The sequence below is a fragment of the Acanthochromis polyacanthus genome, chromosome 5, assembly GCF_021347895.1.
Source record: "Acanthochromis polyacanthus isolate Apoly-LR-REF ecotype Palm Island chromosome 5, KAUST_Apoly_ChrSc, whole genome shotgun sequence".
Classification (NCBI taxonomy): domain Eukaryota; kingdom Metazoa; phylum Chordata; class Actinopteri; family Pomacentridae; genus Acanthochromis; species Acanthochromis polyacanthus.
In genome coordinates this window covers 3860575-3883721 of record NC_067117.1, presented here as the reverse complement: position 1 = coordinate 3883721, position 23147 = coordinate 3860575, and the positions used below count along the sequence as shown (strand labels likewise).

Below are 23147 nucleotides of genomic sequence, written 5' to 3'. Positions count from 1 at the left end.
CCAGCACTCTGCCGTCAGCTGCCCTGCTGAGCCGATGACTTTGTCCTGGGAGAACTCATGAGCAATATTCAATTATGCACACAGAACAAAAAACTAGTCAGTCATTAAACCAAAGCAAATAAACCAAAGTGGCAGATTAATGAGCAACTTGAATACATAAATGGAAGAAACTGCAGACAGCAACGAACATTTAGTGAAGTAGCATGAAATCCCTTTTGCTCGCTAACAAGAATCTAGGCAGCCAAACAGCAGCGGCTCCTCTTAATAGTGCACCATAAACAATGAGTCCAAGCAAACGTTGTTTACGCTAAGCTTATCACTGTAATGACAGCATGTAAGCTTTAGATGATGCAGTGGGTGTAGTATCTTTGTCACAATGCTGAAAATATGTAAAATGACTCATCTTAATGTGAGCTAAAACACCTAAAATGCAGCATACCACCGCAGCATCCCAGGAAGCAGATGAAACAACTCCTTATCCATCTCTCTGCATCACTCCATCTTTTAGACAGAAACAGCTCTGAAAACACGACATACTCTGTCACTAAATCATTTCCGCGCTGCAAATGGAAAACTTCACCTTCCCTTATATGCAATCCACCTCCTCCCATCTCTCAACTGGTCCAAAGAGAATAATTCTCACATAATTACAACTATGGCGGAAGAGCAAAAGGACAGCTTATGAATATGTAAACATCTGATTCAGCATGCGTTCACTTCTTTTAGTTTCCTTATCATTTGGAATTTCCCTAATAGTTATTCCTTTCAACTTTGCATGCTTAAAAGGTAAACAGCGGGTGGAGAAAAAATAAAAAAAATCCTCCCCTACGAACACAAACACCTCCACTCTGATGCGTATGCAAGTCTCCCAGGCTGTAACCCGGCCTTGTAATGAAGCCTGTAAATCAGCACCTTGGACAGCGCTACACAGCTCAGAGAGAGAAAGAAGGGGAAGCCGCTTTCAGCACCAGGGGCAGCGGACAGCGACAACCTCTGACATTCCGACTGTAAAGAGACGAAAAGCCCCCCCTATCTGGAGCTGCCCTGCATAATACTGATGACTAAACACAGTTATTCAGGTTGCTGCACAGCTAGCTTAGCAGAGCTGTGATTCAGATGAAAGGGACGGAGGGCTTGGAGAAGTGTGTGTGTGTGTCTGTGTGTGTGAATGAGGTCCTATCCTTGGAGATGCTGCTGCTGCAGAGTGACAAAAGGAGAGGAATAAGGAGAGAGTGACAGGGAGAGAAACAGAGAGAGAGATTAAGAGATGTGTTGAGAGGAGGTGGTGGTGGGGGACACTTATCCACCTCTCTATGGGTCCCAACACGGCTCTGTCTACGCATGACGCCGGAACAAATAAAAAGGGACAGCCTGACAAATTAGAAGTCTGAAAGCTATATATAGCTGAAGAAAACACATACAAGTGCTCGGAATGAACATGTGTGCTAGCTTCGAAAGACCGTTCAGCACACACACGGTTGCATACACGTATATGTAAATCAGCCGGTAAATTCAACAGTGCAGAAAGGTAGAAGCACACACTGGCAGCAATGCTCAAGTAATCACGTCAGCTTAACCCTCCTGCATGCATCGTTACGTGGCTTTATGTCACGCTTGGTAACCTGCCCTTGATGGTTCCAATTTGTAGCACAAACCAGCCACCAACCTCTCACAACTGCTGCCCGTGGTTCTCAGCGCACCATTGTAATCCCACCCCCCCAACCCTTAAAAAAAAAAAAAAAAAAAAAAAAGAGATGCCCGCATTAAGTTAAATATTCATGTTCCCAGCACTGGTCTATTTTTATCATTAAGCCCTCACAGGTAGGAGAAGCAGCATAGTGACTGTTCTCTCATCCGCAACCTGTCTCTCCAGTGCATCCCTTAGAGCCCAGGACTGACAACAGGGAGATTTGTGCATAATGCAGAATGGGAGAGATGAAAGAGTGAGAATACAACTGAGACAAATAGAGAGAGCAAAAGGGGGAAAAGAGGGCAGAGCGAGACAGCTTTGTAGAACTGCAGACTTGGGTCTTAAGAGAGAGATGTGCGCAGAGCTACAACAATCTTTAACATAGCAGACAGAATAAAGAGGTGCTGCTGCTGCTGGTCTGCAGCTTCTGCTACTGCAGAACTACCCTGATTCTGAATGAGTCAAAAGCTTTGGAAATCGCAGCCAAAACCACAGTTACTAGGGACTTCAACTGCATTCATGATTTAACACAGTTCCAAAATGTGCAGTGCTTGTCGCTGCCACTTAGAAGAACTGGTTCAGCTTTCCGCCAGGGCCTGAGAAGGTATGCGCTCTGTGGTGAGCAGCCAGTCTGAGAGCACTCACAACACGGCTCTCTGTACAAAGCAGCAACCTACAGGTTCTCTCCTGAAATCCTGCAGAGATGGAGGACCGGGCTGATCAAAGGGGATTGGACGGAAGGCTGATTTTGACAGCTGGAGGCGATGGGATTAGCAGCAATGGTGGCTTGGTATCTGTAATTGTGAGTGGACGTGCGTGCGTGTGTGTGTGTGCGTGTGTGCCCATACTGGCCGTCCAACGAGGTGCCATATGCGGTGGGAATATTTACGTTGCCATGGAGGATGGGTGAACTATTGGATGTCTGCACCACAAATCGTTCGATACTTTTTGGGGCATTTGTGTACGTTTACGTGTCTGTGTGTGCATATGTGCGTTTGTGTATTACTGAGAGTGTGTGCATCTGCCGGACAAAGCTGTAATGCCCTTATGCTCACCATCCACTGTATGGAATGAGCCCATTACTATTCCTGTCACAACAGCCTTGCAGTAAGAGCAGCAGCAGAGGAGGCAAGCAGGCCGACCACTGTACAACGCTCTAACACACACTCACATGCACACACACCACTGATGCTCACTCTAATCAGGCCGTGTGTGTGTGTCAGCCTAAATCGTGCATGTTTTTGTGAAGCGTTTCCTTGCTACATGTGTTATACTCTCCGTCCGTGCCCTACAGCGTCCTGCATCGCCATGTGAACGTCGCTTTTTGCGCGCATCTGCTCATGTGTTTGTGTGACTGCGTGACACATCCCATCACTCACCCTGGCTCTGCGCTCCCCCGTCCCCCTCCTCTGTGTCGGTCAGGTTGTTAAGCATCCCGGCTCCTCTACGTTACTCTTCTTCTGCAGCGGAGCGATGTCACCGATCGAGCTCTCGGCGGCTCTCCCTGCGCTCCACGCACTGTGATGCGGCCACAGAAATTGCGAGGAAGCAGCGTAGAAAATATGCCAGCCGGATCCTCCTCACTCCTCTTCGCCTCCTTGCTGCCTGTAGGACGCACGAAGAGAGGCAGCAGAAGAGAGAGAAGGATTTTTTTTTCCCCCTCTCCGTAGATCCTCCTCTTGACGTCTCTTCTCTGCTGGCTTGTAAGCGTGACTCTCTCTCTCTCTGTTGCTCTCTCTCTCTGTTGCTCTCTCTCTCTCCAGGAGGAAGAGGAGGAAGAGGAGGGAAGAGGGAAACTGCAGGAGTTTGGTGGATGATGGAACGCCTCAAAGCTGCACACTCGCTCTCCCTCCTTCCTTCTTTCCTTCTCTCAGTTTTTCTTTTTTGCCTTTGCCACTCCTGATCTCAATCTCACCCACTACAAAAAAAGCTCTCACTCTGCCCTGTTCAGATGATGCTGCTCAGTCATTGTAGCTGCCAAGCTGATTGCATATTCAAGCAGCAGTGTGATTTCTTCTGTATCTGTTCCTCCCCTCTCTCCCTCCCTCCCTCCCTCCCTCCCTCCCCGACTCATCTCTCATCTCGCCCGGCAGACAGAGAGGTGATTGGGGAAGCAGAATTGATGCTGTTAGAAGAGCGAGCACACGGCAGCCTCGCCACTCTGATGTTCTCCGTCCACGGAGGTGCATTATGCATCAGCTTCTGCTCCTGTCGGCTTTGTAATAAGCCGCTGCACTCACTGCCTACTTTAATGTCAGATGCAAATATACCCTCTGTTTACTTCAAGGGACGAACAAGCCCTGTCAACATCATCTGTATGCGGTTATGATAAACATGGAGAGCCATGTACACACACACACACACACACACACACACACACACAAAGACTCACTGTCTCAGAAATAATGTGTATCGAGTTTTTCATGCCACAAATCCATACACAAGCATGGCTATTGGCTCTACCTGTATATGCAGTGAACAAAACGAAGTCTTTATCTTCTACATTTTCCTGGTAATTCATGTCTGCAGCGTTGAGATGTTTGGTTCCAGCTGAGAGGACCTGCATGCTGTGTGGCAGCAGCACAGCACTGAAGCCTCACTGTCAATTAGAACAGTCTCATTCTGATCCATGCAGATTAATTTTGATCTGGTACACTGTGTACTGTGAGCAAAGATGTGTGTAGCGTGTGTGTGTGTGTAGCGTGTGTGTAGCGTGTGTGTGTGTGTGTGTGTGTGTGTGTGTGTGTGTGTGTGTGTGTGTGTGTGTGTGTGTGTGTGTGTGTGTGTGTGTGTGTGTGTGTGTGTGTGTGTTCCAGTGGTTGTAATTCCACGCCAGAGATATGAAAGCAATTAATCTTGGTTTTAGTCATGGTAGCACTGATGCACGGAGTAGATTTCAACAAATAAAAGACAGGGAGGGGAAAATATAAGCGCACGCTCGGCTCTGGTGAATAAATTTATTACCAATGTCACCAACAAAACTGGTTTTGTCAAGGTACAATTACCTCGACAAAGAACCAATACCTTGAAGCTTGGCGATAAATTTCTTCACTCGGCTGCATGTACGGATACGTTTATCTCTCTTTGTTCATTAGTGCTCACATCAAGGCCAGCAGTTTGTTTGCGACAACAAAAGAGCTTCTCAAATTAATTTAGAATATCAACAGAAAAGGAGCCTTTGCCTTTACGGAGCAGAAACACTCAGGAGGTTAAAATGAATAACCTGGTTACCTTCCTGTCATGCCCATCATGCTAGATTTAAGCAGCAGTATCATTCGTGAATATGTATGGTCATGACATGATATCTTATTACTTTCTTTGGTTTTTCCAGGGATCAGGTTTTTCTTGGTTTTAGAGCCCCTTTCCAGGCACTGATTTAAACTCTAAAATCTTACCTCTGTATCAAAGTCACACATTCAGATTTTCTTTTTTTGTTACCAGAAAATAATCCCTTCCTGCTGTAAAATGACTTTGATGCAACCACTGCCTCTTTTAGAACACTTTGGAGTCTCCTCATCTCTGCCACTTGCAGCTGGAGCACATCAGCTTTCCTGTGATTCTGCTCAAACAGCGGACGCATTCAAACCCAAGACGGATTCTGAGAAGGAATGATGATACAGAAAGATCAACCCCGTAAGCTGATGACACTGATTCTTTCAGTTTGTTCCCAGTCAAAGGTTTGGACACACCTTCTCATTCTGTGGTTTCTATTTATTTGTATTATTTTCTATATTGTATATTAATACTGAAGATGAACACTTTTTTTTTTACAGCATAATTCTATGTGTATTCTTTTATAGTTTTGGCGCCTTCAGCATTTATCTACAACGTATAAAACAATTAAATAAAAAGCACTGAGTGAGACGGTGTGTCCAAACTGTTGGCTGCTCGTGCACATAACCTCCCCTTTATGAATCTGTTTTTGAAACCGTCATCAGTGCTCTTGACTGCTTATTTTGCTCATGTCTTGTAGCATATAAAAACACCATGTGGACATGATAAGGTAAAGAAAACATGATTTTCATGGGAGGGGGTTGTAACAGGATACATCCATTATTAACAACTCAAAGGGGTGATCCATGTTTGCTGTTGATGTGCCGACACTGTACGCATGTGCTTCACACACTGAGCTCTGACGGTACCGTGGCCTCAATCGTGGTAAACTACTCGTGCATTTCTGCCTGGAAACATCAGCTGCTACATGGAGATGTAATCCTGATCCATTCTCCTGCAGACACACTGCAGCAGCCACTGCCGTCTCATCACTAACAGTCACTGCTCATTACTGCTGTCGTCTGGATCGATGGAAGACTAGTAAATGGTTAACATAATTGCGTGTGATGGTAACCAAGCATCTGTTCAGCTACAGGGGTGTGTAAAGTTAAAATACAAAAAATATACAGTCAGTTTAAAGGATAGGCCAGGGGTGTCAAACATGCGGCCTGCGGGCCAAAACCGGTCCTCCAGAGGGTCCAATAGGGCCCGTGGGACGACTTTGTAAAGCGTAAAAATCCCAGAGAATATGAAGAGTTCATTTGCAAAAACAGATAACTCCGTTTTGATAAATTTGAAATTTTTATTGTTTACTTGAGATAATATCAATCAAACTGAAGTTTAGTGGATTTGACTCAGTGGAAAAATACACGACAAAACAAACAATAAATTATTAGTGTTATTGTTATTATCTCAAGTAAACAATAAAAAAATAAGTTTTCTGAAAACAGAGTTACCTGTTTTTGCAAATGAGCTCTTCATATATTAACTGCAGATTGTAAATATGTAAAACTACAAATTTAAAATAATGTCTAGATGATGATAAGTTGTTTTGATCATAAAGTAAAACACCAGATTGTCATTTTGTGTCTTGTATTTGGAACATTTTGTCTTTTTGGTCAGACTTTTGTTTGTCATGTTTTTGTTTTCCGTCTCCTTTTTTTCCTCGTTTGTGTTTTCTGTCTTATTTTTGTTTCTCACTTTTGTATTTTTTTTTATCTCATTTTTGTGGTTTGTTCATTTTTTGTCGCTTTGTATTTTTTTGTGTCTAATTTTTGGTTTTGTTTCGTCTCATTTTTTGTCATTTTGTTACTCGCTTTTGTCATTTTCTGTCTCATTTTTGTAATATTTTGTCCTGTTTTTATTGTTTTTCATCTTCTTTTGTCGTTTTGATCATAAAGTAAAACACGATCATTCAGGTCCAGCTGAAGATAAATCTTTGTAGATAAACTGATCTGTAGGTTGTAATGTCTGAATGATAAACCGAGGCATAAAATTGTTAAAATTTATTAGATTTTTCTTGAGAAATTTTAGTTTTTTCATAATGTTTTGTAAAAAAAAAATACTTCCTTAAATGTGAACTTCTTTTCAGAATGTACTTTTCTTTTTACACTAAAACAAAGAACAAATTTGGAGTTGTCATTATTTATCAGTTATGCTCTAATTTTACTGGTTGGACCCATTTGAGATCAAATTGGGCTGAATGTGGCGCCTGAACTAGAATGAATTTGACACCCTTCCTGTACTAGACTCTACAGCGTTTTTTGACACAGGTGATCTGTTTAAGCTGTCAGTGTTCACTCCACTGGTCTGCCTAAACTACAACACTGCATCACTGCTGCAGCTGTTTACATACAGCATTCAATCAGCCCACATCTGCTCCTGCATTCTCATATAAACTTACATTTCCCTCCAAAAGAGATGGAAGTGAGCTCATCATCACTGCTAATCTCTCTCTTTAGATATAAACGTCAGAGGCTGAACTCCACACATTAAAGTCACTACCACTATTCCATGTGAGCTGGCTGCCTGAAACAAAAACCTTTTCTGCATCAAACCAGCTGACGTTAGCCCACAGACTGCCAAATCTCTGCAATGTTTTTGATTAAGCAAGAAAGAAGGCAATGAATCAGCTGTACATTTGAGTAATTTCTTGTTTAAAATTGTTGAGCTGTTTGACAACAACAGTTGTATAAGTGATACTAAGGAGCTCTATTTTAAGAGACGGTGAATTAATTTGCATTTTCTAAGTCAACAGGTCAAAATAAACCGGATAGAAAAATCAATCAAACAAGGCTGCTGCATGCCACAAGCATAACTTAGTACCTTCTCTGCTGACTAACGGTCCAATTAGAAATGTAAATATTTATTATTTGCATATATAAGCTGGAGCAGAGCAACACAACCCATAGCATCACCAGTTCTTAAGAGGATCTCTGTGCACTTTGACCCGAAAAAGTGTAATGTAGTCAAGTTTTGTTTAGAGTCAGCATACAACGAATGGTTTGGAGGAGGAGGAGGAGAGGGAGATGAAGGTGAGAGGGAGGCTGGGTGTGGAGCTGTACGTGGCGGATTCATCGTCTAAACAGAACAAGGGACAGGTGAGAACATGTGCGCGTCAGGCAGCTGATGGTGAAGAAATGTATTTACATCAGGATGTCTGATAACCACTGAGGGGGTGATCCATCGCATTCATCTGCCAGTCAAAATGCACACACTCGTCTGCTGGGTGTTTAAATAGGGGCTTGTCATTCACCCGTAACACTCTCACCAGGTTCCAGAGTTAAAAACATCAATTCAGTGCAAAATATTGTCATCTGCAAGATTAAATGTCAAACAGAGCCTGTGCCGAACTGAAAACGCATTTAATGTGACATCCAGCTCGCAAATTTTGCAACATTTATGTCCAAATTTATGCTGGATGGTAACAATATATCGCTCTTCAAGGCAATTACAGGTAGGAATGTACGAGGAAAATGGCATACGAGCACCGAGTGCACTGGAGCAGCGGGGCCTGCTGGCACAGCAGCTGCTTTTCCAGTACAGAGAATGAACGAACAGGAGGCTCAGTTACACTTCTGAGGATGAAAGAAACTCCACTGGTAACAGCAGACGAAGCTAGAAAAAATACAGCACAGAATAATGTAAAAAAGCAAACAAAAAAGTAGCTAAAGGGTTATTTCAGGCTACAGTATTTAGGTAAAACCAACGCTCTGTGCACTGTCACATGTTTTCCAGATTTGGTTTGACAAACAGCACAGATTCAATCAAGTACAAGGTGGACCATAAGTTTGCATGCACAGGAAAAATAAGCATTTTATGTTGGACAACTGTTTTTATTTATAAAACGCGCTCTGTATGATTACCATTGTTTAGAAAACACACATTAATATGCGTTTTCCACTACTGATGAACTTCCATTAGCACAGTTGAAGTTATGATTGTAACGGCGTTGGTAATACGTTCCATGAGATGATTTATGTCTCGTATGTTCACCTGATACAAAGACAGAAATCATGAGGGGACAGATCTGGGAGGTTTTGTATCTGAAACATTAAAAAATATGCACTATACATTTTCCCATGTATGGAAACCTGTAGATGTTGGGTGAACATGGGTAGCTTAATGTAAAATCAAACTGCACCTTATTATCCAAAATAGGAAACTCAGTGAGTGCTTTTGTATCATACAGGGACGCAAGAAAGGTTCAGTTCACTCGCAGCTCCAAGGTTTTTGGAGATAAATGAAATTCTGTAATTCATTTTCGCTTTTTCCTCCTCGTGTAGATCAATTCAAGAAGTTAGAAAGTGTAATTAATGCAATTCAGATTTTCTGTGGGCACTATTCTGTGCATGTACTGCTGACTCACTCAGGCTTCTTATTTCTTAAGCAGCATGGCTCGCTGACAACTTAACAGTATCTTGTCTACAAACAGGGTCCTGTTATTGGATTAGCACGAACCCTTACAACAATCAGACGCTGCCAAAAAGGAAGCGTGCGGGTTCTGTACGGGAGGTAGAATCAGCGAGAACTCACAGCAGCGTGCAATGCCACAACAGTATTAGCACTCCTGGGTGCATGTGTGCGAGATAATGTAAAAACACATGCACTAGAGCCTCGGGGTGTCGCATGCAAAGCTGTCAAAAATAAATGAGTAAGACTGCGTGGCTTGAAGAAGAACGTGGGGTTTTAGTGGTGTGTAGTAAAGAGACATGGACAGAAACAGAAAGACAGAAGCTGACAAATAAGAGGCTTGTGCCTAAATGCCGATGTAAGAGTCACATTTTCCCGACGTTGTACTCGTTATCTGTGCCTGATTACATGCATGCGAGTCGGCATTCATGTGTGCATGTGCAGTTTCATTTGTATGTCACGTCTTTCTCTGAGGAGTACTCCTACCAATTAACCACCTTTGAGAGAACCGTTTCCAAAAGGGTGTTTGAAACAGAAAGGCTAAATTTACATTTTGAAGGGTTCTATTGCAGGCTCATTTAAATGTCATGAACTTCGAGCCGCGCTGCAAACAGGAGCCGGAATGGGACAATCTTCATAGAGTAATGCTTTACTAAATAGATCCTTGCTGAGGTCCACTCTCCTCAAGAGCTTGCTAATGAAGCACAGAAACTCCAAATACCTATAATGATGATATTCCACAGTGAACCGACATTCAGTCATGTTCCTGAGCAGGGCTTGTGACCTCCGTTGACCTTGTGTCATCAAAAGATCAGAAGGGGGTGAAAGAGAAATACAAGAAGAAAATGCAGGTGAGTAAAGTCAGACAAGGAGGAGAAGAGGAAAAGATTCATGTATGATCATTTGGGAAACTGAAAGATCGTTAATCTACTTAGTGGAGCAACCAGCAGGAATTAGAGTGCTGTGGTGCAAAAGGCAAAGTATCTGAGATGAAGCTAATATAGACCGTAGAGTTTATCAAATCTCACACCATGGAATAAAGTAGCACGCATGGTATAGATTTAACAGATATTCATCAAACTTATGGATTCTGGTGCTTATCGAATTCTCAGTACATTATTAGGAGAGAAGGCAAAGCAAGTTTATTTGTCTAGTACCCTTCATGTCCAAGACAATTCAAAATGCTTTACGTAAAACACTAAGAGCATCACAGTGAGGTGCAGAGAGTTAAAAGAAATGTTTTTAACCTGGATTTAAAAGTGTCTCCATTTGGTGGAAGTTTAATCTCCACTGGAAGTTTGTTCCACTAAATGCTGCTTCTCCGTGTTTAGTCTGGACTCTGGCCTGGACTAGCTGACCTGAGTCCTTGGATCCAAGAGTCCTGCTGGGTTTATACGGTATTCTCTGAACCTAAACTGTTCTGGGATCTATAAACCATCAGTAGGGTTTTAAAATCTATTCTGTGACTGACTGGAAGCCAGTGTAGAGATTTTAGAAGTGGTGTGATGTGCTCAGATCTCTCTGGTTAAAACTCCAGCAGCAGCATTCTGGAGGAGCTGAAGCTGTTTAATGCTCTTTTTGGAAAGTTCTGTTCAAATACCATTACAGTAATCCAGTCCACGGGAGATGAACGCATGGATGAGTTTCTCCTGGTCTTTCTGGGAGACAAAACTTTTTAATTCTGTTGATGTCCGAGTTGGTAAAAAGCTGCTTTAGTGACGGCTTTGACATGGCTGATAAAAGTCAAATCTGAGTCTATTAACACTCTAAGATTACAAACTTGGTCGGTGGTTTTAAGAGCATGAATGTTAAGATGTTTACGAATGCCGACCCTCTTCCCTTTGCTACCAAACAGAATAATCTCAGTTTTGTCTTCGTTTAATTGTAGGAAATCCTCTCTCATCCAGGTGTTTATTTGCTCCAGACACTGGCACAGTAAGTCTGTTGGGCTGCATTTGTCTGGGGGCAGAGACACCAAGTTGTGAATCGTCTGCATAACTGTGATAATTAATGTCAAATTTCTGTATTATTTGACTCAAAGGGAACATACTCAAGTTGAACAGAAGAGGTCTAAGAACTGATCCCTGGGGGACACCACAGGGAACACAAGTATTGTACTGTTGCTGTATGGTGAATACAAAACCACTTTAAGGAAGACTGATACCACTGTCATGTCTGTATGGTAAATATGAAGCTGCAGCCAACAGACCATATAGCTGCAGCAAAATCCATCAATCACCTTCTCTAAACGTTGAGAAGGATAGTGGAGAGACACAGGGAATGTTGGTAAAAATAGCGGGGAATGACATGCAGCAAAATGTTCTAACCAGGTGGGAATCAAACTGGAAACTGACTGTTTAAGGCAAACTTTGCAAGGTGTAAAAATTACAGACACAACATGAAGTAAAGATTTTCGGTAAAAGTAACTGCCATTTTAGATTTGTTCACTTTACTCCCTCAACTTTTAGGTGCTTTTTATGTCTAAATTTTACACATTTACAAGGCAGGCGGGACAACTGAGCCTTCTTTCTTGATAGTTCCCCCTTTAGTTTGTATAGTGTGGTTCAGGATTACTGCACAGATGTGGAAATGAAGGCAAATTTTAGATCTCGACAAGTTATAAAATACTAGACTGATCAATTCCAGATACCTGCAACTAAATGTTTGTGCCTTTTGTAGATAAACTGATCTGTAAGTCATAAGCTGAAAATGATAAATTAAGGCACAATATTGTTAAAATTTCACTTATTTTTCTTCAGAATTTTCAGTTTGTTCATGATGTTTTGCAAAAAGATAGTTCATTAAATGCGAACATTTTCAGAATTGGACTTTTTTGCACTAAAAGAAAAAATGTGGCATTTTTATGCTGTGATTTATTTATTTTTTGTTCTGTTTTGGTATGTTGTAGTTTCTTGATTAAGTATCTAAAGAGACTAGAAGGTGGGATGACATGCAATAAGGAGACAAGAACTGGAACCAAAGCCAGCGTCTACATCAGGGCCTGTAGTCCTGTTATTCATATAACACCTGCTCATCCAGGGAAGCTATAGCAGTGCTCCCTGATTGTTTAACTTTTGCAACAACTGATGAATTGTGGTTTTGCAAGGGATTATGTGCCATGTGTGGCAACATTGTGAAGCCTTTACTGGTTGCTTCAGTGGTTCAAAACCAAACCTTGCATCATTAGATTAGACGGAGCGACTCTTCATTTGCATTAATGTGTTCTGGACGGGGGTTTTCATCAGCGATACGTACAGAACCACAATGACGTTTTCTTCTGTTTGCTTTCTTCATTCTTCCAAAGAGCATGGGCACTAGAACCATGTGTATACCAAAAGTTCTTCTTGCTAAGCCACTGTATTGTGTTGTACTGTAGACCTCGCACTCCTTTTCCGATGACTTTATATTGGTAACAATGCATTTATGTGTGGTCTGTGTCACGTGACGGTCACAATGTCCCAATGTATAATAAAATCCCCTCACAGCACAACTCTGTTCCTGAGTGTTTCCACTAAACCCTTTAACTGCTAAACATTTCATATTCATGCATGACGGTGCACTGCTCAAGCTGCTTTGGTTGTTACAGGACGAGATAAAGCCAGAAGACGACCAGCTCCAACCTGCTGTACCAGTAGCAACGCTTCGTCTAGCGTCTGACTCCTGCCAGATCATTATGGTCTGTCAGAGCATCTCCAGACGTTGACAAGGGCATGCAGCATTTTATGTCATCTGGCAGCTAAAAATCAAAAGCGCTGAGCATGAGCTTGAACTTCAGTTGGCAACATAACAAAAGGCACAAAGACAGAACTAACAGAGGAAATTCTCAGGAAGCCTGAAACATGGTTCTTTGCTGCTGCGTTCCAAATGTGCGCCTAGAAGAGGCATCAGAAGTTTTGAAATGAAACAGCATCCGTAATATTGTCTTTGAATTCCCTCAGTGTCTGAAATTAAAAAATATTCTGAGGGAGAAAAGGCAATTAAATAATGCAACAGACAGACTTTCTTTATCTCTCAAAAATCTCGGCCAGAAAAGGCTCAGTCGGCATTAGTGCTCGACACATTAAAGGCTGACGTGGGCAACAGGTTGCCGTTTCCTTCACATAAACACGACATTCAGCTGATTTAGATATTTTCAGTCATACAGAAGATCAGCCAAAGTCAAGTCTTTATCAAATGATGACTGAACTAAGTCTAACTGAAGCCCATCCATCCATCCATTATCTACACACCGCTTAATCCTCATTAGGGTCAAAGGGGGGCTGAAGTCTATCCCAGCTATCCCACCGAGGACGTAATTATCTATCAGCATACTAGCAGGGTTAGTGGCAGAAGCTGGACAGACAATTTGCCAGTTTTATGAAACAGGTACAGCAACAAAGACGGTAAGGATGCTGGTTGATATTCGTCCATCCATTTATCGATACACCGCTTAATCCTCATTAGGGTCGTAGGGGTTGGAGTCTATCCCAGCTGACTTAGGGTGAAGACAGGGGACACCTGGACAGGTCATCAGTTTATCACAGGGCTACATATAAAGACAAACAATCACACTCACACCTACGGACAATTTAGAATTGCCAATTAACCTCAGCATGTTTTTGGACTGCTAGGAAGCTGGAGAACCTGGAGAAAACCCACGCATGCACAGGAGAACATGGAGACTCCATGCAGAAAGATTCCATACACAGGCTGGGATGTGACCCAGGATCTTCGTACTGCAATGCGACAGTGCTAACCACTGATCCACTGCGCAGCCCTCTAATAGCGCTTTTCCACTAGCACCTACTCGGTACCAGGTACTATTTCAGTACCTACTTGGCCGGGGTTCCAAGCGAGCTGAGCCTAACCGATAATGTGACGTCTACAGAGTGCAGGTCACTCATTGGACAGGAAGTGACGACACACGAGAGTGACTCCTTCACGAAAACCAAACCCGGCATTTAAAAAAAAAACAAAAAAAAAAACTGGCAACAGCAACTTGTGCATCTCTCTTCACGGAACTTGGCAAAATTTGAATATGGCAACCAGACCTGTGCCGTGGGTGAATGAAGAGGTCGAGACGTTTCTGTCTTGACCTCTTTGCAGATCAAAGAATACAGAGGGAGCTGGACGGAGAAAGGTTATGAGGAGGTCTCCGAGCGGATGGCTGTCCACGGATGCAGTAGGACGATGAAGCAGTGTCGGGAGAAGCTGAAAAAGCTCAACAGTGACGGCAGAGTGACGGCTCCACCCGCGATGAGTTGGCACTCAATTGTAATGGAAAACGACCCAAACCAAGCGAAGTCGAGCAGAGTAGTAGAAAAGTGCCTTAACTGAAGTTGCATTGGGATAAATAATGCATTTTCTGTCTGAGCCTTTTTGGGACTGAAATATGCAAACATTAAATGACTCCCATAAACATAGTGTAGGACTTGTGTGTTGTTGCAGGTGAAACACTGAGAATGCAGTTTGTCAGGACAATACTCAAATGACTATTTCAGCTCGACTACGTTCCCCGTGTGTCTTATTCTGTCTCTCTCAATTGTATATCTGATGAGACTGTTCAAAGAGCTGCCTAACACATCCTCCAACAGAACAAACACAAACATACTTGTATGCACAAACACAACAGGATGGTTATCACTTTAGTATGAAATTGCTGTTGCTGGACTGAAGAAAATCACATGGTAACCGTTTCAATTTATCTGATAGCTAATTCGCAGAATGTGGACGGGTGTTATTCACGAGAGGCGGTGCAAATTCCATTCACTCCTGTCCATCAGTTTACCTTGTGCTGCCCAATTGAATAAAAAGTTTACACCCACTGCGTAGACTCCCTTTATTGAATCGACCCCCTTTTCTTAAATTTGTCCTTCACAAACAAATCTAATCATAGCTCTGTCCCCTGCGAGAGGTGGATTCAGCGAAATGAAAAAATGACCCTGGCCGTCATTATCAAATATGAGCAGGAAAACATAAAAGCGAAGGGCAGAAATCAATTCAGCACAATTACCTAAACCGTACCTCCTCCCACCCATCCTCCCCGGCCTTGTTAGCTCAACCTGATGGGGTATCGTCATATAATGTGTTGTTGGGAGCAGAGAGTCTACATGTGCACAGTGTCAGAGACTTGTTAAAGGTTCAAACCTGCAGGGCTTGCAGAACCTCTTTGCCCTCAGAGGGGTTGTCAAGTAATTAATCTGAGAATAGCCGGGGCGGTCATGAGGAGCGAGCCCCCGCATCTGACAAGGCTTTGATTGGGAGACAGACATCTGAAGATGCAAAGGGAGATTCTCGTAGCCTCGGCAGGAAGGAGGAGGAGATCAAAGCGGTCCGGTGATGTTCCGACACCGCAGAGCCGGGCTTTTGTTGGCTCTAAACAGCTTTTATCTGATGAGGCCTGCTGGCCAATCTCACAGCGTTGTCTTTCTAATCGCCTAATCCTTCCACTGCAGCCGCTGGCTCTCAGAAGCCAACTGAAAAACACTGAGGTTGTCAAGACTCCCTACATGCTGAGTGCATTAAAGATAATTCCTTGCATGTTTGTTGATGTGCACAGATGTTTACTTAATATCAAAAATGAAATATATGCAAATATTATTTGCATCTAGGCACACTGAATGCTGAAGTTGATTTAGGAATTTTGAATGAATCTTAGATAATATTTCAAATAATTCTGCCTTTAATTCTAAAGAAGGCGAAAGCAGAAAGTGTTGATTGATAAAACTGATGGATGTTGAATTGTAACAGACTAGAAATAGAGTCAGCTTGAGTAAAGTAACAGCAAAAAAAGCAACATTAAAATACACCAGGGACTTGTAACTACAATTACTGTCTTACAGAAGGGTTTGAAACACCTACAAGTGTTTCTTCTGGATTCTAATCCTGCTGCTTGATATCGTTTACAGAAATTGTTAATGCACCAATCAAAGAAGTACCATTATCCTGGTGTCAGATTTTAGTGCAGCACAAACCCCAACATAAAAACTTCAGTTATTGTCAACTTAACGGGAACATGTTTCCTTCAGTGTTGATTAGCAGTTATCTTTAACCAATTAGATGGTGGTGTGGGTGGGACGCTGCTCAAGAGATTACAGAGAGAGGCCAAGAGTCAAAACAGCAAATTTTCAGTTAAATGTATTTTATTAGGAAGAGGTTTTAAAAAATGTCCGATACTGATGATTGACAAAATGCTAAATATCTGACTTGATAATATGTCAGAACGATAATCCGTCGACCCCCAGTTTTAAATAGTTTATTCCGAGCTCTTGCACCTAAAATAGCACATAATCAAGGTCTGGACCAGTTTGTTGGTTCAAGAGATTGACAATAATGTGAAAATAAATATGGCTGACGAGTCAATCAACCCGTGACAAACCACACAGACCACCTGTCTCTGCTTTAACCTCAATTTTGTCTCATTTAAGCTAAGAAATAGTTTTATGTTTGGCTAAGTGGAATTTCCTAATGCTTAAGAAATGAAACGTAAAAGGGAAATTTATTATAAATACAAACAAACATATTAGAATATTAGTGAACAGTTGAAAAATTCCAACCGGTCTAAAGATGAAAAGCTGAATTAAATAACGTCTGTGTGTAAGAGTGTTGCCTGTAGCTGCACTGAACTCTATTCCAGCTGCTTCAAGAACCATCAGTGCAGCACGAGAGGAATTTAGATCACCACAAGTGTGAAAAGTAGATGAATTAGAGAGTTTTTGTGTCTGCAACTCCACCCTGCAGTCCTGAAACTGTCTGCATGGTGTTTAAGTCTTCAAGTAAGTTTGAAGTCAGAATACTGATGATCACTTCTGGTGTTCGTTCCTTCCTAGCCCACTTACACACACAGCTTTATATTAAACACTGAGATGGGTTGCTATCTCTGATCATTTGTCTAGACCAGGGGTGTCAAATCCATTTTAGATCAGGGGCCATGTTCATCATAATTTGATCTCTAGTGGGACCAGTTAACAACCTAAAAATAACAATTATGAAATATTCCTTTGTATTAGTGCAAAAATGTTCACATTTAAGTAATTATCTTTTTACAGAACATCATGTACAAACTCAAATTTCTCAAGAAAAATAAATTCAATTTTAACAACATTATGCCTCAGTTTATCATTTAAACAGTACAACTTCCAGATCACAGAGTGTTAACAAAGGAACACAATATTTAGTCACAGGTATCAGGAACTGATTGATATAGTATTTTACAACAAAAACAAGCCAAAATATTACAAAAATGAGACACAAAACAACAAAAGCGAAAAACAAAATGCCAAAAAAATAGACAAATGACAGGAAACAAAAAAGAGGAAAAATTAGACAAAAAAATGTTGCAAAGCGGCAAAAAAATGAACAAAAAACAAAAACAAGACCAAAAATTACATAAATGACACATTTGAAACAAATAATACCAAAAACAAGAAACAAAACAACAAAAATATGAGACAATGACAAGTCAGACACAAAAAAACACAAAACAAAAGAAATTACAAAAATGAGACAAAAAAAGGCAAAAACCAGAAACACAATGACAAAAATAAGACAAAATATTACAAAAATGAGACACAAAACAACAAAAGCAAGAAACAAAATGCCAAAAAAATAGACAAATGACAGGAAACAAAACAAAAAGAGGAAAAATTAGACAAAAAATGTTGCAAAGCGACAAAAAAAATGAACAAAAACCAAAAACAAGACCAAAAATTACATAAATGACACATTTGAAACAAATACCAAAAACAAGAAACAAAACAACAAAAATATGAGACAATGACAAGTCAGACACAAAAAAACACAAAACAACAAAAGACAAATTACAAAAATGAGACACAAAAAAATGTCAAAAACCAGAAACACAATGACAAAAATAAGACAAAATATTACGAAAATGAGACACACAACAAAAAAAAGAAACATAATGCCAAAAAATAGAAACATAACAGGAAATAAAACAAAAAGAGGAAAAATTAGACAAGTTGCAAAGCGACAAAAAATGAACAAAAAACAAGGGCAAAAATTACATAAATGACACATTTGAAACAAATATCAAAAACAAGAAACAAAACAAAAATATGAGAATGACAAGTCAGACAAAAAAAACAAAACAACAAAAGACAAATTACAAAAATGAGACACAAAACAACAAAAAGAAACATAATGCCAAAAAATAGACAAATGACAGGAAACAAAACAAAAAGAGGAAAAATTAGACAAAAAAATGTTGCAAATTGACAAAAAAATGAACAAACAACAAAAACAAGACCAAAAATTAAATAAATGACACATTTGAAACAAATAATACCAAAATCAAGAAACAAAACAACAAAAACATGAAAATGACAAGTCAGACACAAAAAAAAACCACAAAACAACAAAAGACAAATTACAAAAATGAGACACAAAACAACAAAAAGAAACATAATGCCAAAAAATAGACAAATGACAGGAAACAAAACAAAAAGAGGAAAAATTAGACAAAAAAATGTTGCAAATTGACAAAAAAAATGAACAAACAACAAAAACAAGACCAAAAATTACATAAATGACACATTTGAAACAAATAATACCAAAATCAAGAAACAAAACAACAAAAACACGAAAATGACAAGTCAGACACAAAAAAAAAAACACAAAACAACAAAATTAAGACAAAATATTACAAAAAGGAGAAAAAAATGACAAAAACCAGAAAAAAAAACCAACAAAAACAAGAGAAAACATTACAAAATAATCAGTTAATGAGATTTCCTGTGTCTAGACTTTAGGGACACCCTGTACAGTATCATGATCAGTTTTAGCACCGGTTGAGCTGTAACACGCTACATCATCGTCATTCTAATGTGCAGCAATGTGTCAGTATTGTTATCCAGATTCCACATTTGTTGAAGATACTATGGCGTGTGTGTGAAGCTTATCAGTGGTTGTGCGAGTGTGTATGAGCGAAAGCAGACTCTGACATCTTCCCACATTAAAAAGGTGAAGCTGACAGGACTATTGAGCTGAGGCGGCAGGGAGTCCACGCTGAAACCCCTGAAATGCTAGATAAAGACATAGCAGGAAGAAAAGCGGCTGTGAGATGCTCCTGTACAGAAGAGAGAGAAAGGCTCACAGTATAGTGGATAAGATGCTGAGAGAGAGAGGGCAGAGATATGTTTGAAGTGCTTTCGCATTAGGTCCACAGAGCACCGCGGCTGCACTGTGCCAGCCATACGTCGGTACTCCATAGATCCACCAGCACTGCAATAACTCACCCTCCTTTTTTATTTTTTCTCTTTTTGATTCCATTTAAGCCACCGAGGAGGAGGAGGAGGAGCAGCAGGAGGAAGCAAGATATGACCCAGTTTAATTTTCTCCAAAGAAAAGAGATGGAGCAACGGAGAGAGGAAAATAAAGTGAGTGGAGAAGACGAAGAGGAGCGGGAAGCATTAGGCTGAATGAGAGCAGAAAGTAATGAGGGCTCATTTCTCTGCATGGCGCTCCATCTTCTGGCCTTCCCACAATGAGCTGTGTACAGACACAGCTATGTACACAAATTTGGGATGGCATAGACCTGTATTTGCTACCATCTATACCTGTACATGTAATCATACAGGTGTGTAACAAAACGATATTTTAGCAGTTTAAGATCCACTTAAACAGCTGTCAGACAGTGCACCAATAAGCCGGTACATCATGTCAGGAACACCAGGGTACTGTCGGCAGTTCCTTCCTCGGAGCAACATGCTGAAGGTTTTTGTGGGCTGCTCATGTAAGCTGCTTTAGAGCACAGAACATCTGTTTACGTCAGAGAGGAGACACTTGACTGAGATGGAAGGGGGCGATTTATCCGGCGTAACACAAATCAATGTTTGGTTCAGTCTGCACAGAAACATGATCAGAGGGATTATCTTTAGCAAGGAGCTGGCAGCTGTATCTGGTAAATTTGTGGAAATTAAATGCAGTGAATGTGCGTTTTAAAAAAACAACAACATGCATAAAAAGAAATTTTAACAACTGGAACAATCTCCCCCTCTTTTTTTTCTAAACAACCCCTGATGCGTTTCAGCCGCCGATTTGCTCCGCAAGGAATGAAAAATAAAACCTAGAAAGTAGAAATGTTCTGGAAAATGCATGAGAATTTGGTTCTGTTGTGTAACATATAACAATGCTCTGCCTGCAGTACCAAAGTAGAAAGGTTTGAAAGGGTTATAGGTGTGTGGGCTTTAAGATTTTTATAGCCTTCAACTGTGGTCGATATTAATTTTACACTAACACACACACACTCGCACACAAAGCAAGCAAAAAAGAATTAAACGGAAAGCTAAAACCTCCAAGCTGATGCATGTCTTGTAGTCTGGCTCATAGCTTATAGAAATAAACACCGTTCCTATATTTAACCTTAAGATCTTTGAGATGCAGAGGTTTTTACTTTGAGAACAAACGTGATGCCATGTAAATAAGATGGGAAGTTTTGTTTGTTCATCTCCACTGCTTATTCCCGTTATGCAGCAGGTAGAACCACCTCAGTCTTTTCAGGGCGGCTTTGTCTGCATTTAATCGGTCCTGATCAAGCATGGTAGAGACTATGTACATTCGCAAAAGATCATCAACCGACCTTGGCAGAGATTTTGACTTGTCAAACAGGTGTAACGTAATAATGGCCGAGTTCCATTAAGGTATCCCAGTGCCAGGTCTGTGCTAATGTGCATACTGGCTGACTGGCATGGCCGAAATGGAATGAAGCCATAAAGTTGTGCGTTACAGAGCATGCCTTATAGGAAACAGCAACTCATTTCAGGATGTTTTTATGAAGCTCAACAACAAAAACAAAACAGGCTGAATTTTCTGTAATTAAAGGTGGGGATTAAACTGCATTAATTTTTCATATCATCACTGAATTAATGAGCGAGATATGGTCAGAGCACCCAAATCCCAATTTTCAGCTTCCCAACCCAGCTGCTATTTTCAGCTCAAAGGAAAGAAAAGTTTCCTCATGACATGCACATTTACTGTACGGCGAGTCAGAGCTGCTCTAATTAACCCCATAAGCCATTCACAGCAAAATAAGCTCTTAAACAGCGCTAAAGTTAAAGTGCATGCCAGCCTTTTGTTGGTCAAAGCATGTAAATGCTAATGTTGCAACTTCTGGTGAACAGTTTAGCCCCAACAACATTAGAAGCTGCTTGACTTCAGAACAAGAACTGCACACGGCTTTAAGGTACTCCTTCTACTTGCACCACAAATTATGGCATTTAATGGCAATGGCAGTGTCATGTAATGTAAAGAACAAAATAAATGGTTGTATTTATATAGCGCTTTTATCCAAAGCGCTTTACATGATGATATGTCACATTTACCCATTCACACACTGATGGCGGGAGCTGCCATGCAAGGCGCTAACCACGACCCATCAGGAGCAATTAGGGGTTAGGTGTCTTGCTCAGGGACACCTCAACATGAGCACGACGGGCCAAGGATCGAACCGGCAACCTTCCAGTTACAAGACGGCCACTCTACCCACTGAGCCATGCCGCCCCCAAAATAGTGAGCAACTTTCTATAACCAAGGTTGCTTTTTGCGGGTTGTTCGATATCAACCAGGGGCTGCACAGTGGATTGGTGGTTAGCACTTTTTCTTGCAGCTAGAAGGTCCCTGGTTCATGTCCCGGCCTCCCCGGGATCTTTCTGCATGTTCTCTCTGTGTATTCGTGGGTTTTCTCTGGGTTCTCCGGCTTCCTCCCACAGTCCAAAAGCATGCTCAGGTTAACTGGTAATTCTGAATTGTCCATACGTGTGAATGTGAGTGATTGTCTCTGTGTGTAGTGATAGACTGATGATCTGTCCAGGGTGTCTCCTGTCTTCACCCCAAGTCAACTGGGATAGACTACAACCCCCACGACCCTGAGGATTAAGTGGTGTATAGATAGTGGATGGACGGATATCAACCAGCATCTTTACTGTCTTTGTTGCTGTACCTGTTTCAGAAAACTGGCAAAGTGCCTGTCCAGCTTCTACCACTAACCCTGCTAGTATGCTGATAGATAATAATTACGTCCTGGGTGAAGACCATGCTGTGGATGTTCTGTTTTGGGAGGGGCACACATCAACATAAGAGATTTCTGACAGTAACTGTCATACCAAAGTGAGGAAAACTACTGAAGCAAATGCCACGCTATAAATGGTTCCTGTTAGAGTCATAAAGTATATGAGTATCTGGCTGTGCATGTTTAGCAGCCAGGTGTGATCTCTGCCTGGTTTGTAACGCACTAGTTCTGATAAAAGGGTCATGGGATATGAGGTCAACATCTAGTGAGCTTTAAAAAGAGCATCGTTTATCTGCTCTGATTCTGTGCAGCTGTACAAACTTATGGGGCGCGCACAAACAGGTCAACAACGTTTTGTGACCTAATGCAACATGCCACAGATTAATCTCCAATTTCACTTATCTCACTGTAAGCAAAACTAGAATGCACGTAAAAGTCTATACCACTTTGTTCGCCTAGTTTAAGACGTATCGCAGAAACTTGTCCTTCACATCCCTTCAGTCTTGTGTTTTTTGTGCTGAAAGCCACGGCTCAGTGGTCGGACTCAAAGATATGAATTCTTCATGAAATGTCACCTCATTAGAGTTCCCACTTTACGCAAACTGATGTCAGTTGTACGCCACATTGACCTTTGTTTCTATTTCTGTCCGTTCCGCTACAGTGCACCTATAGGCTACTCGGCACTACACTGACATTTCCAGCAAAAATACTCAGCTGTAGTCGAGGAAGAAGGGCAGTCAGGCGTTGAATGTTGAATGGGTAGTT

General features: G+C 41.3%; 2 protein-coding genes across 4 annotated transcripts in view; both read right to left on the bottom strand.

Moving 5' to 3' along the window:
* The window catches only part of LOC110958080 (solute carrier family 12 member 5-like), a 191205-nt gene that overhangs the window by 112852 nt on the left and 55206 nt on the right, over positions 1-23147 (bottom strand). The window contains exon 1 of one of the 3 annotated variants that reach the window (XM_051947899.1): positions 3070-3657. The exons of the other annotated variants lie outside the window; for them this stretch is intronic. Within the exon in view, the coding sequence (XP_051803859.1) occupies positions 3070-3124 (55 nt within the window). The 5' untranslated portion in view covers positions 3125-3657. Of the gene's footprint in view, positions 1-3069; positions 3658-23147 lie in introns of those variants that run through there. 3 annotated transcript variants of the gene reach the window in all.
* LOC127533914 (CD276 antigen homolog) overlaps positions 21663-23147 on the bottom strand; it is a 244219-nt gene continuing 242734 nt past the window's right edge. The window contains exon 7 of the transcript XR_007941801.1: positions 21663-21789. The gene's annotated coding sequence lies outside the window, so the exon portion shown is untranslated. The remainder of the gene's footprint in view (positions 21790-23147) is intronic.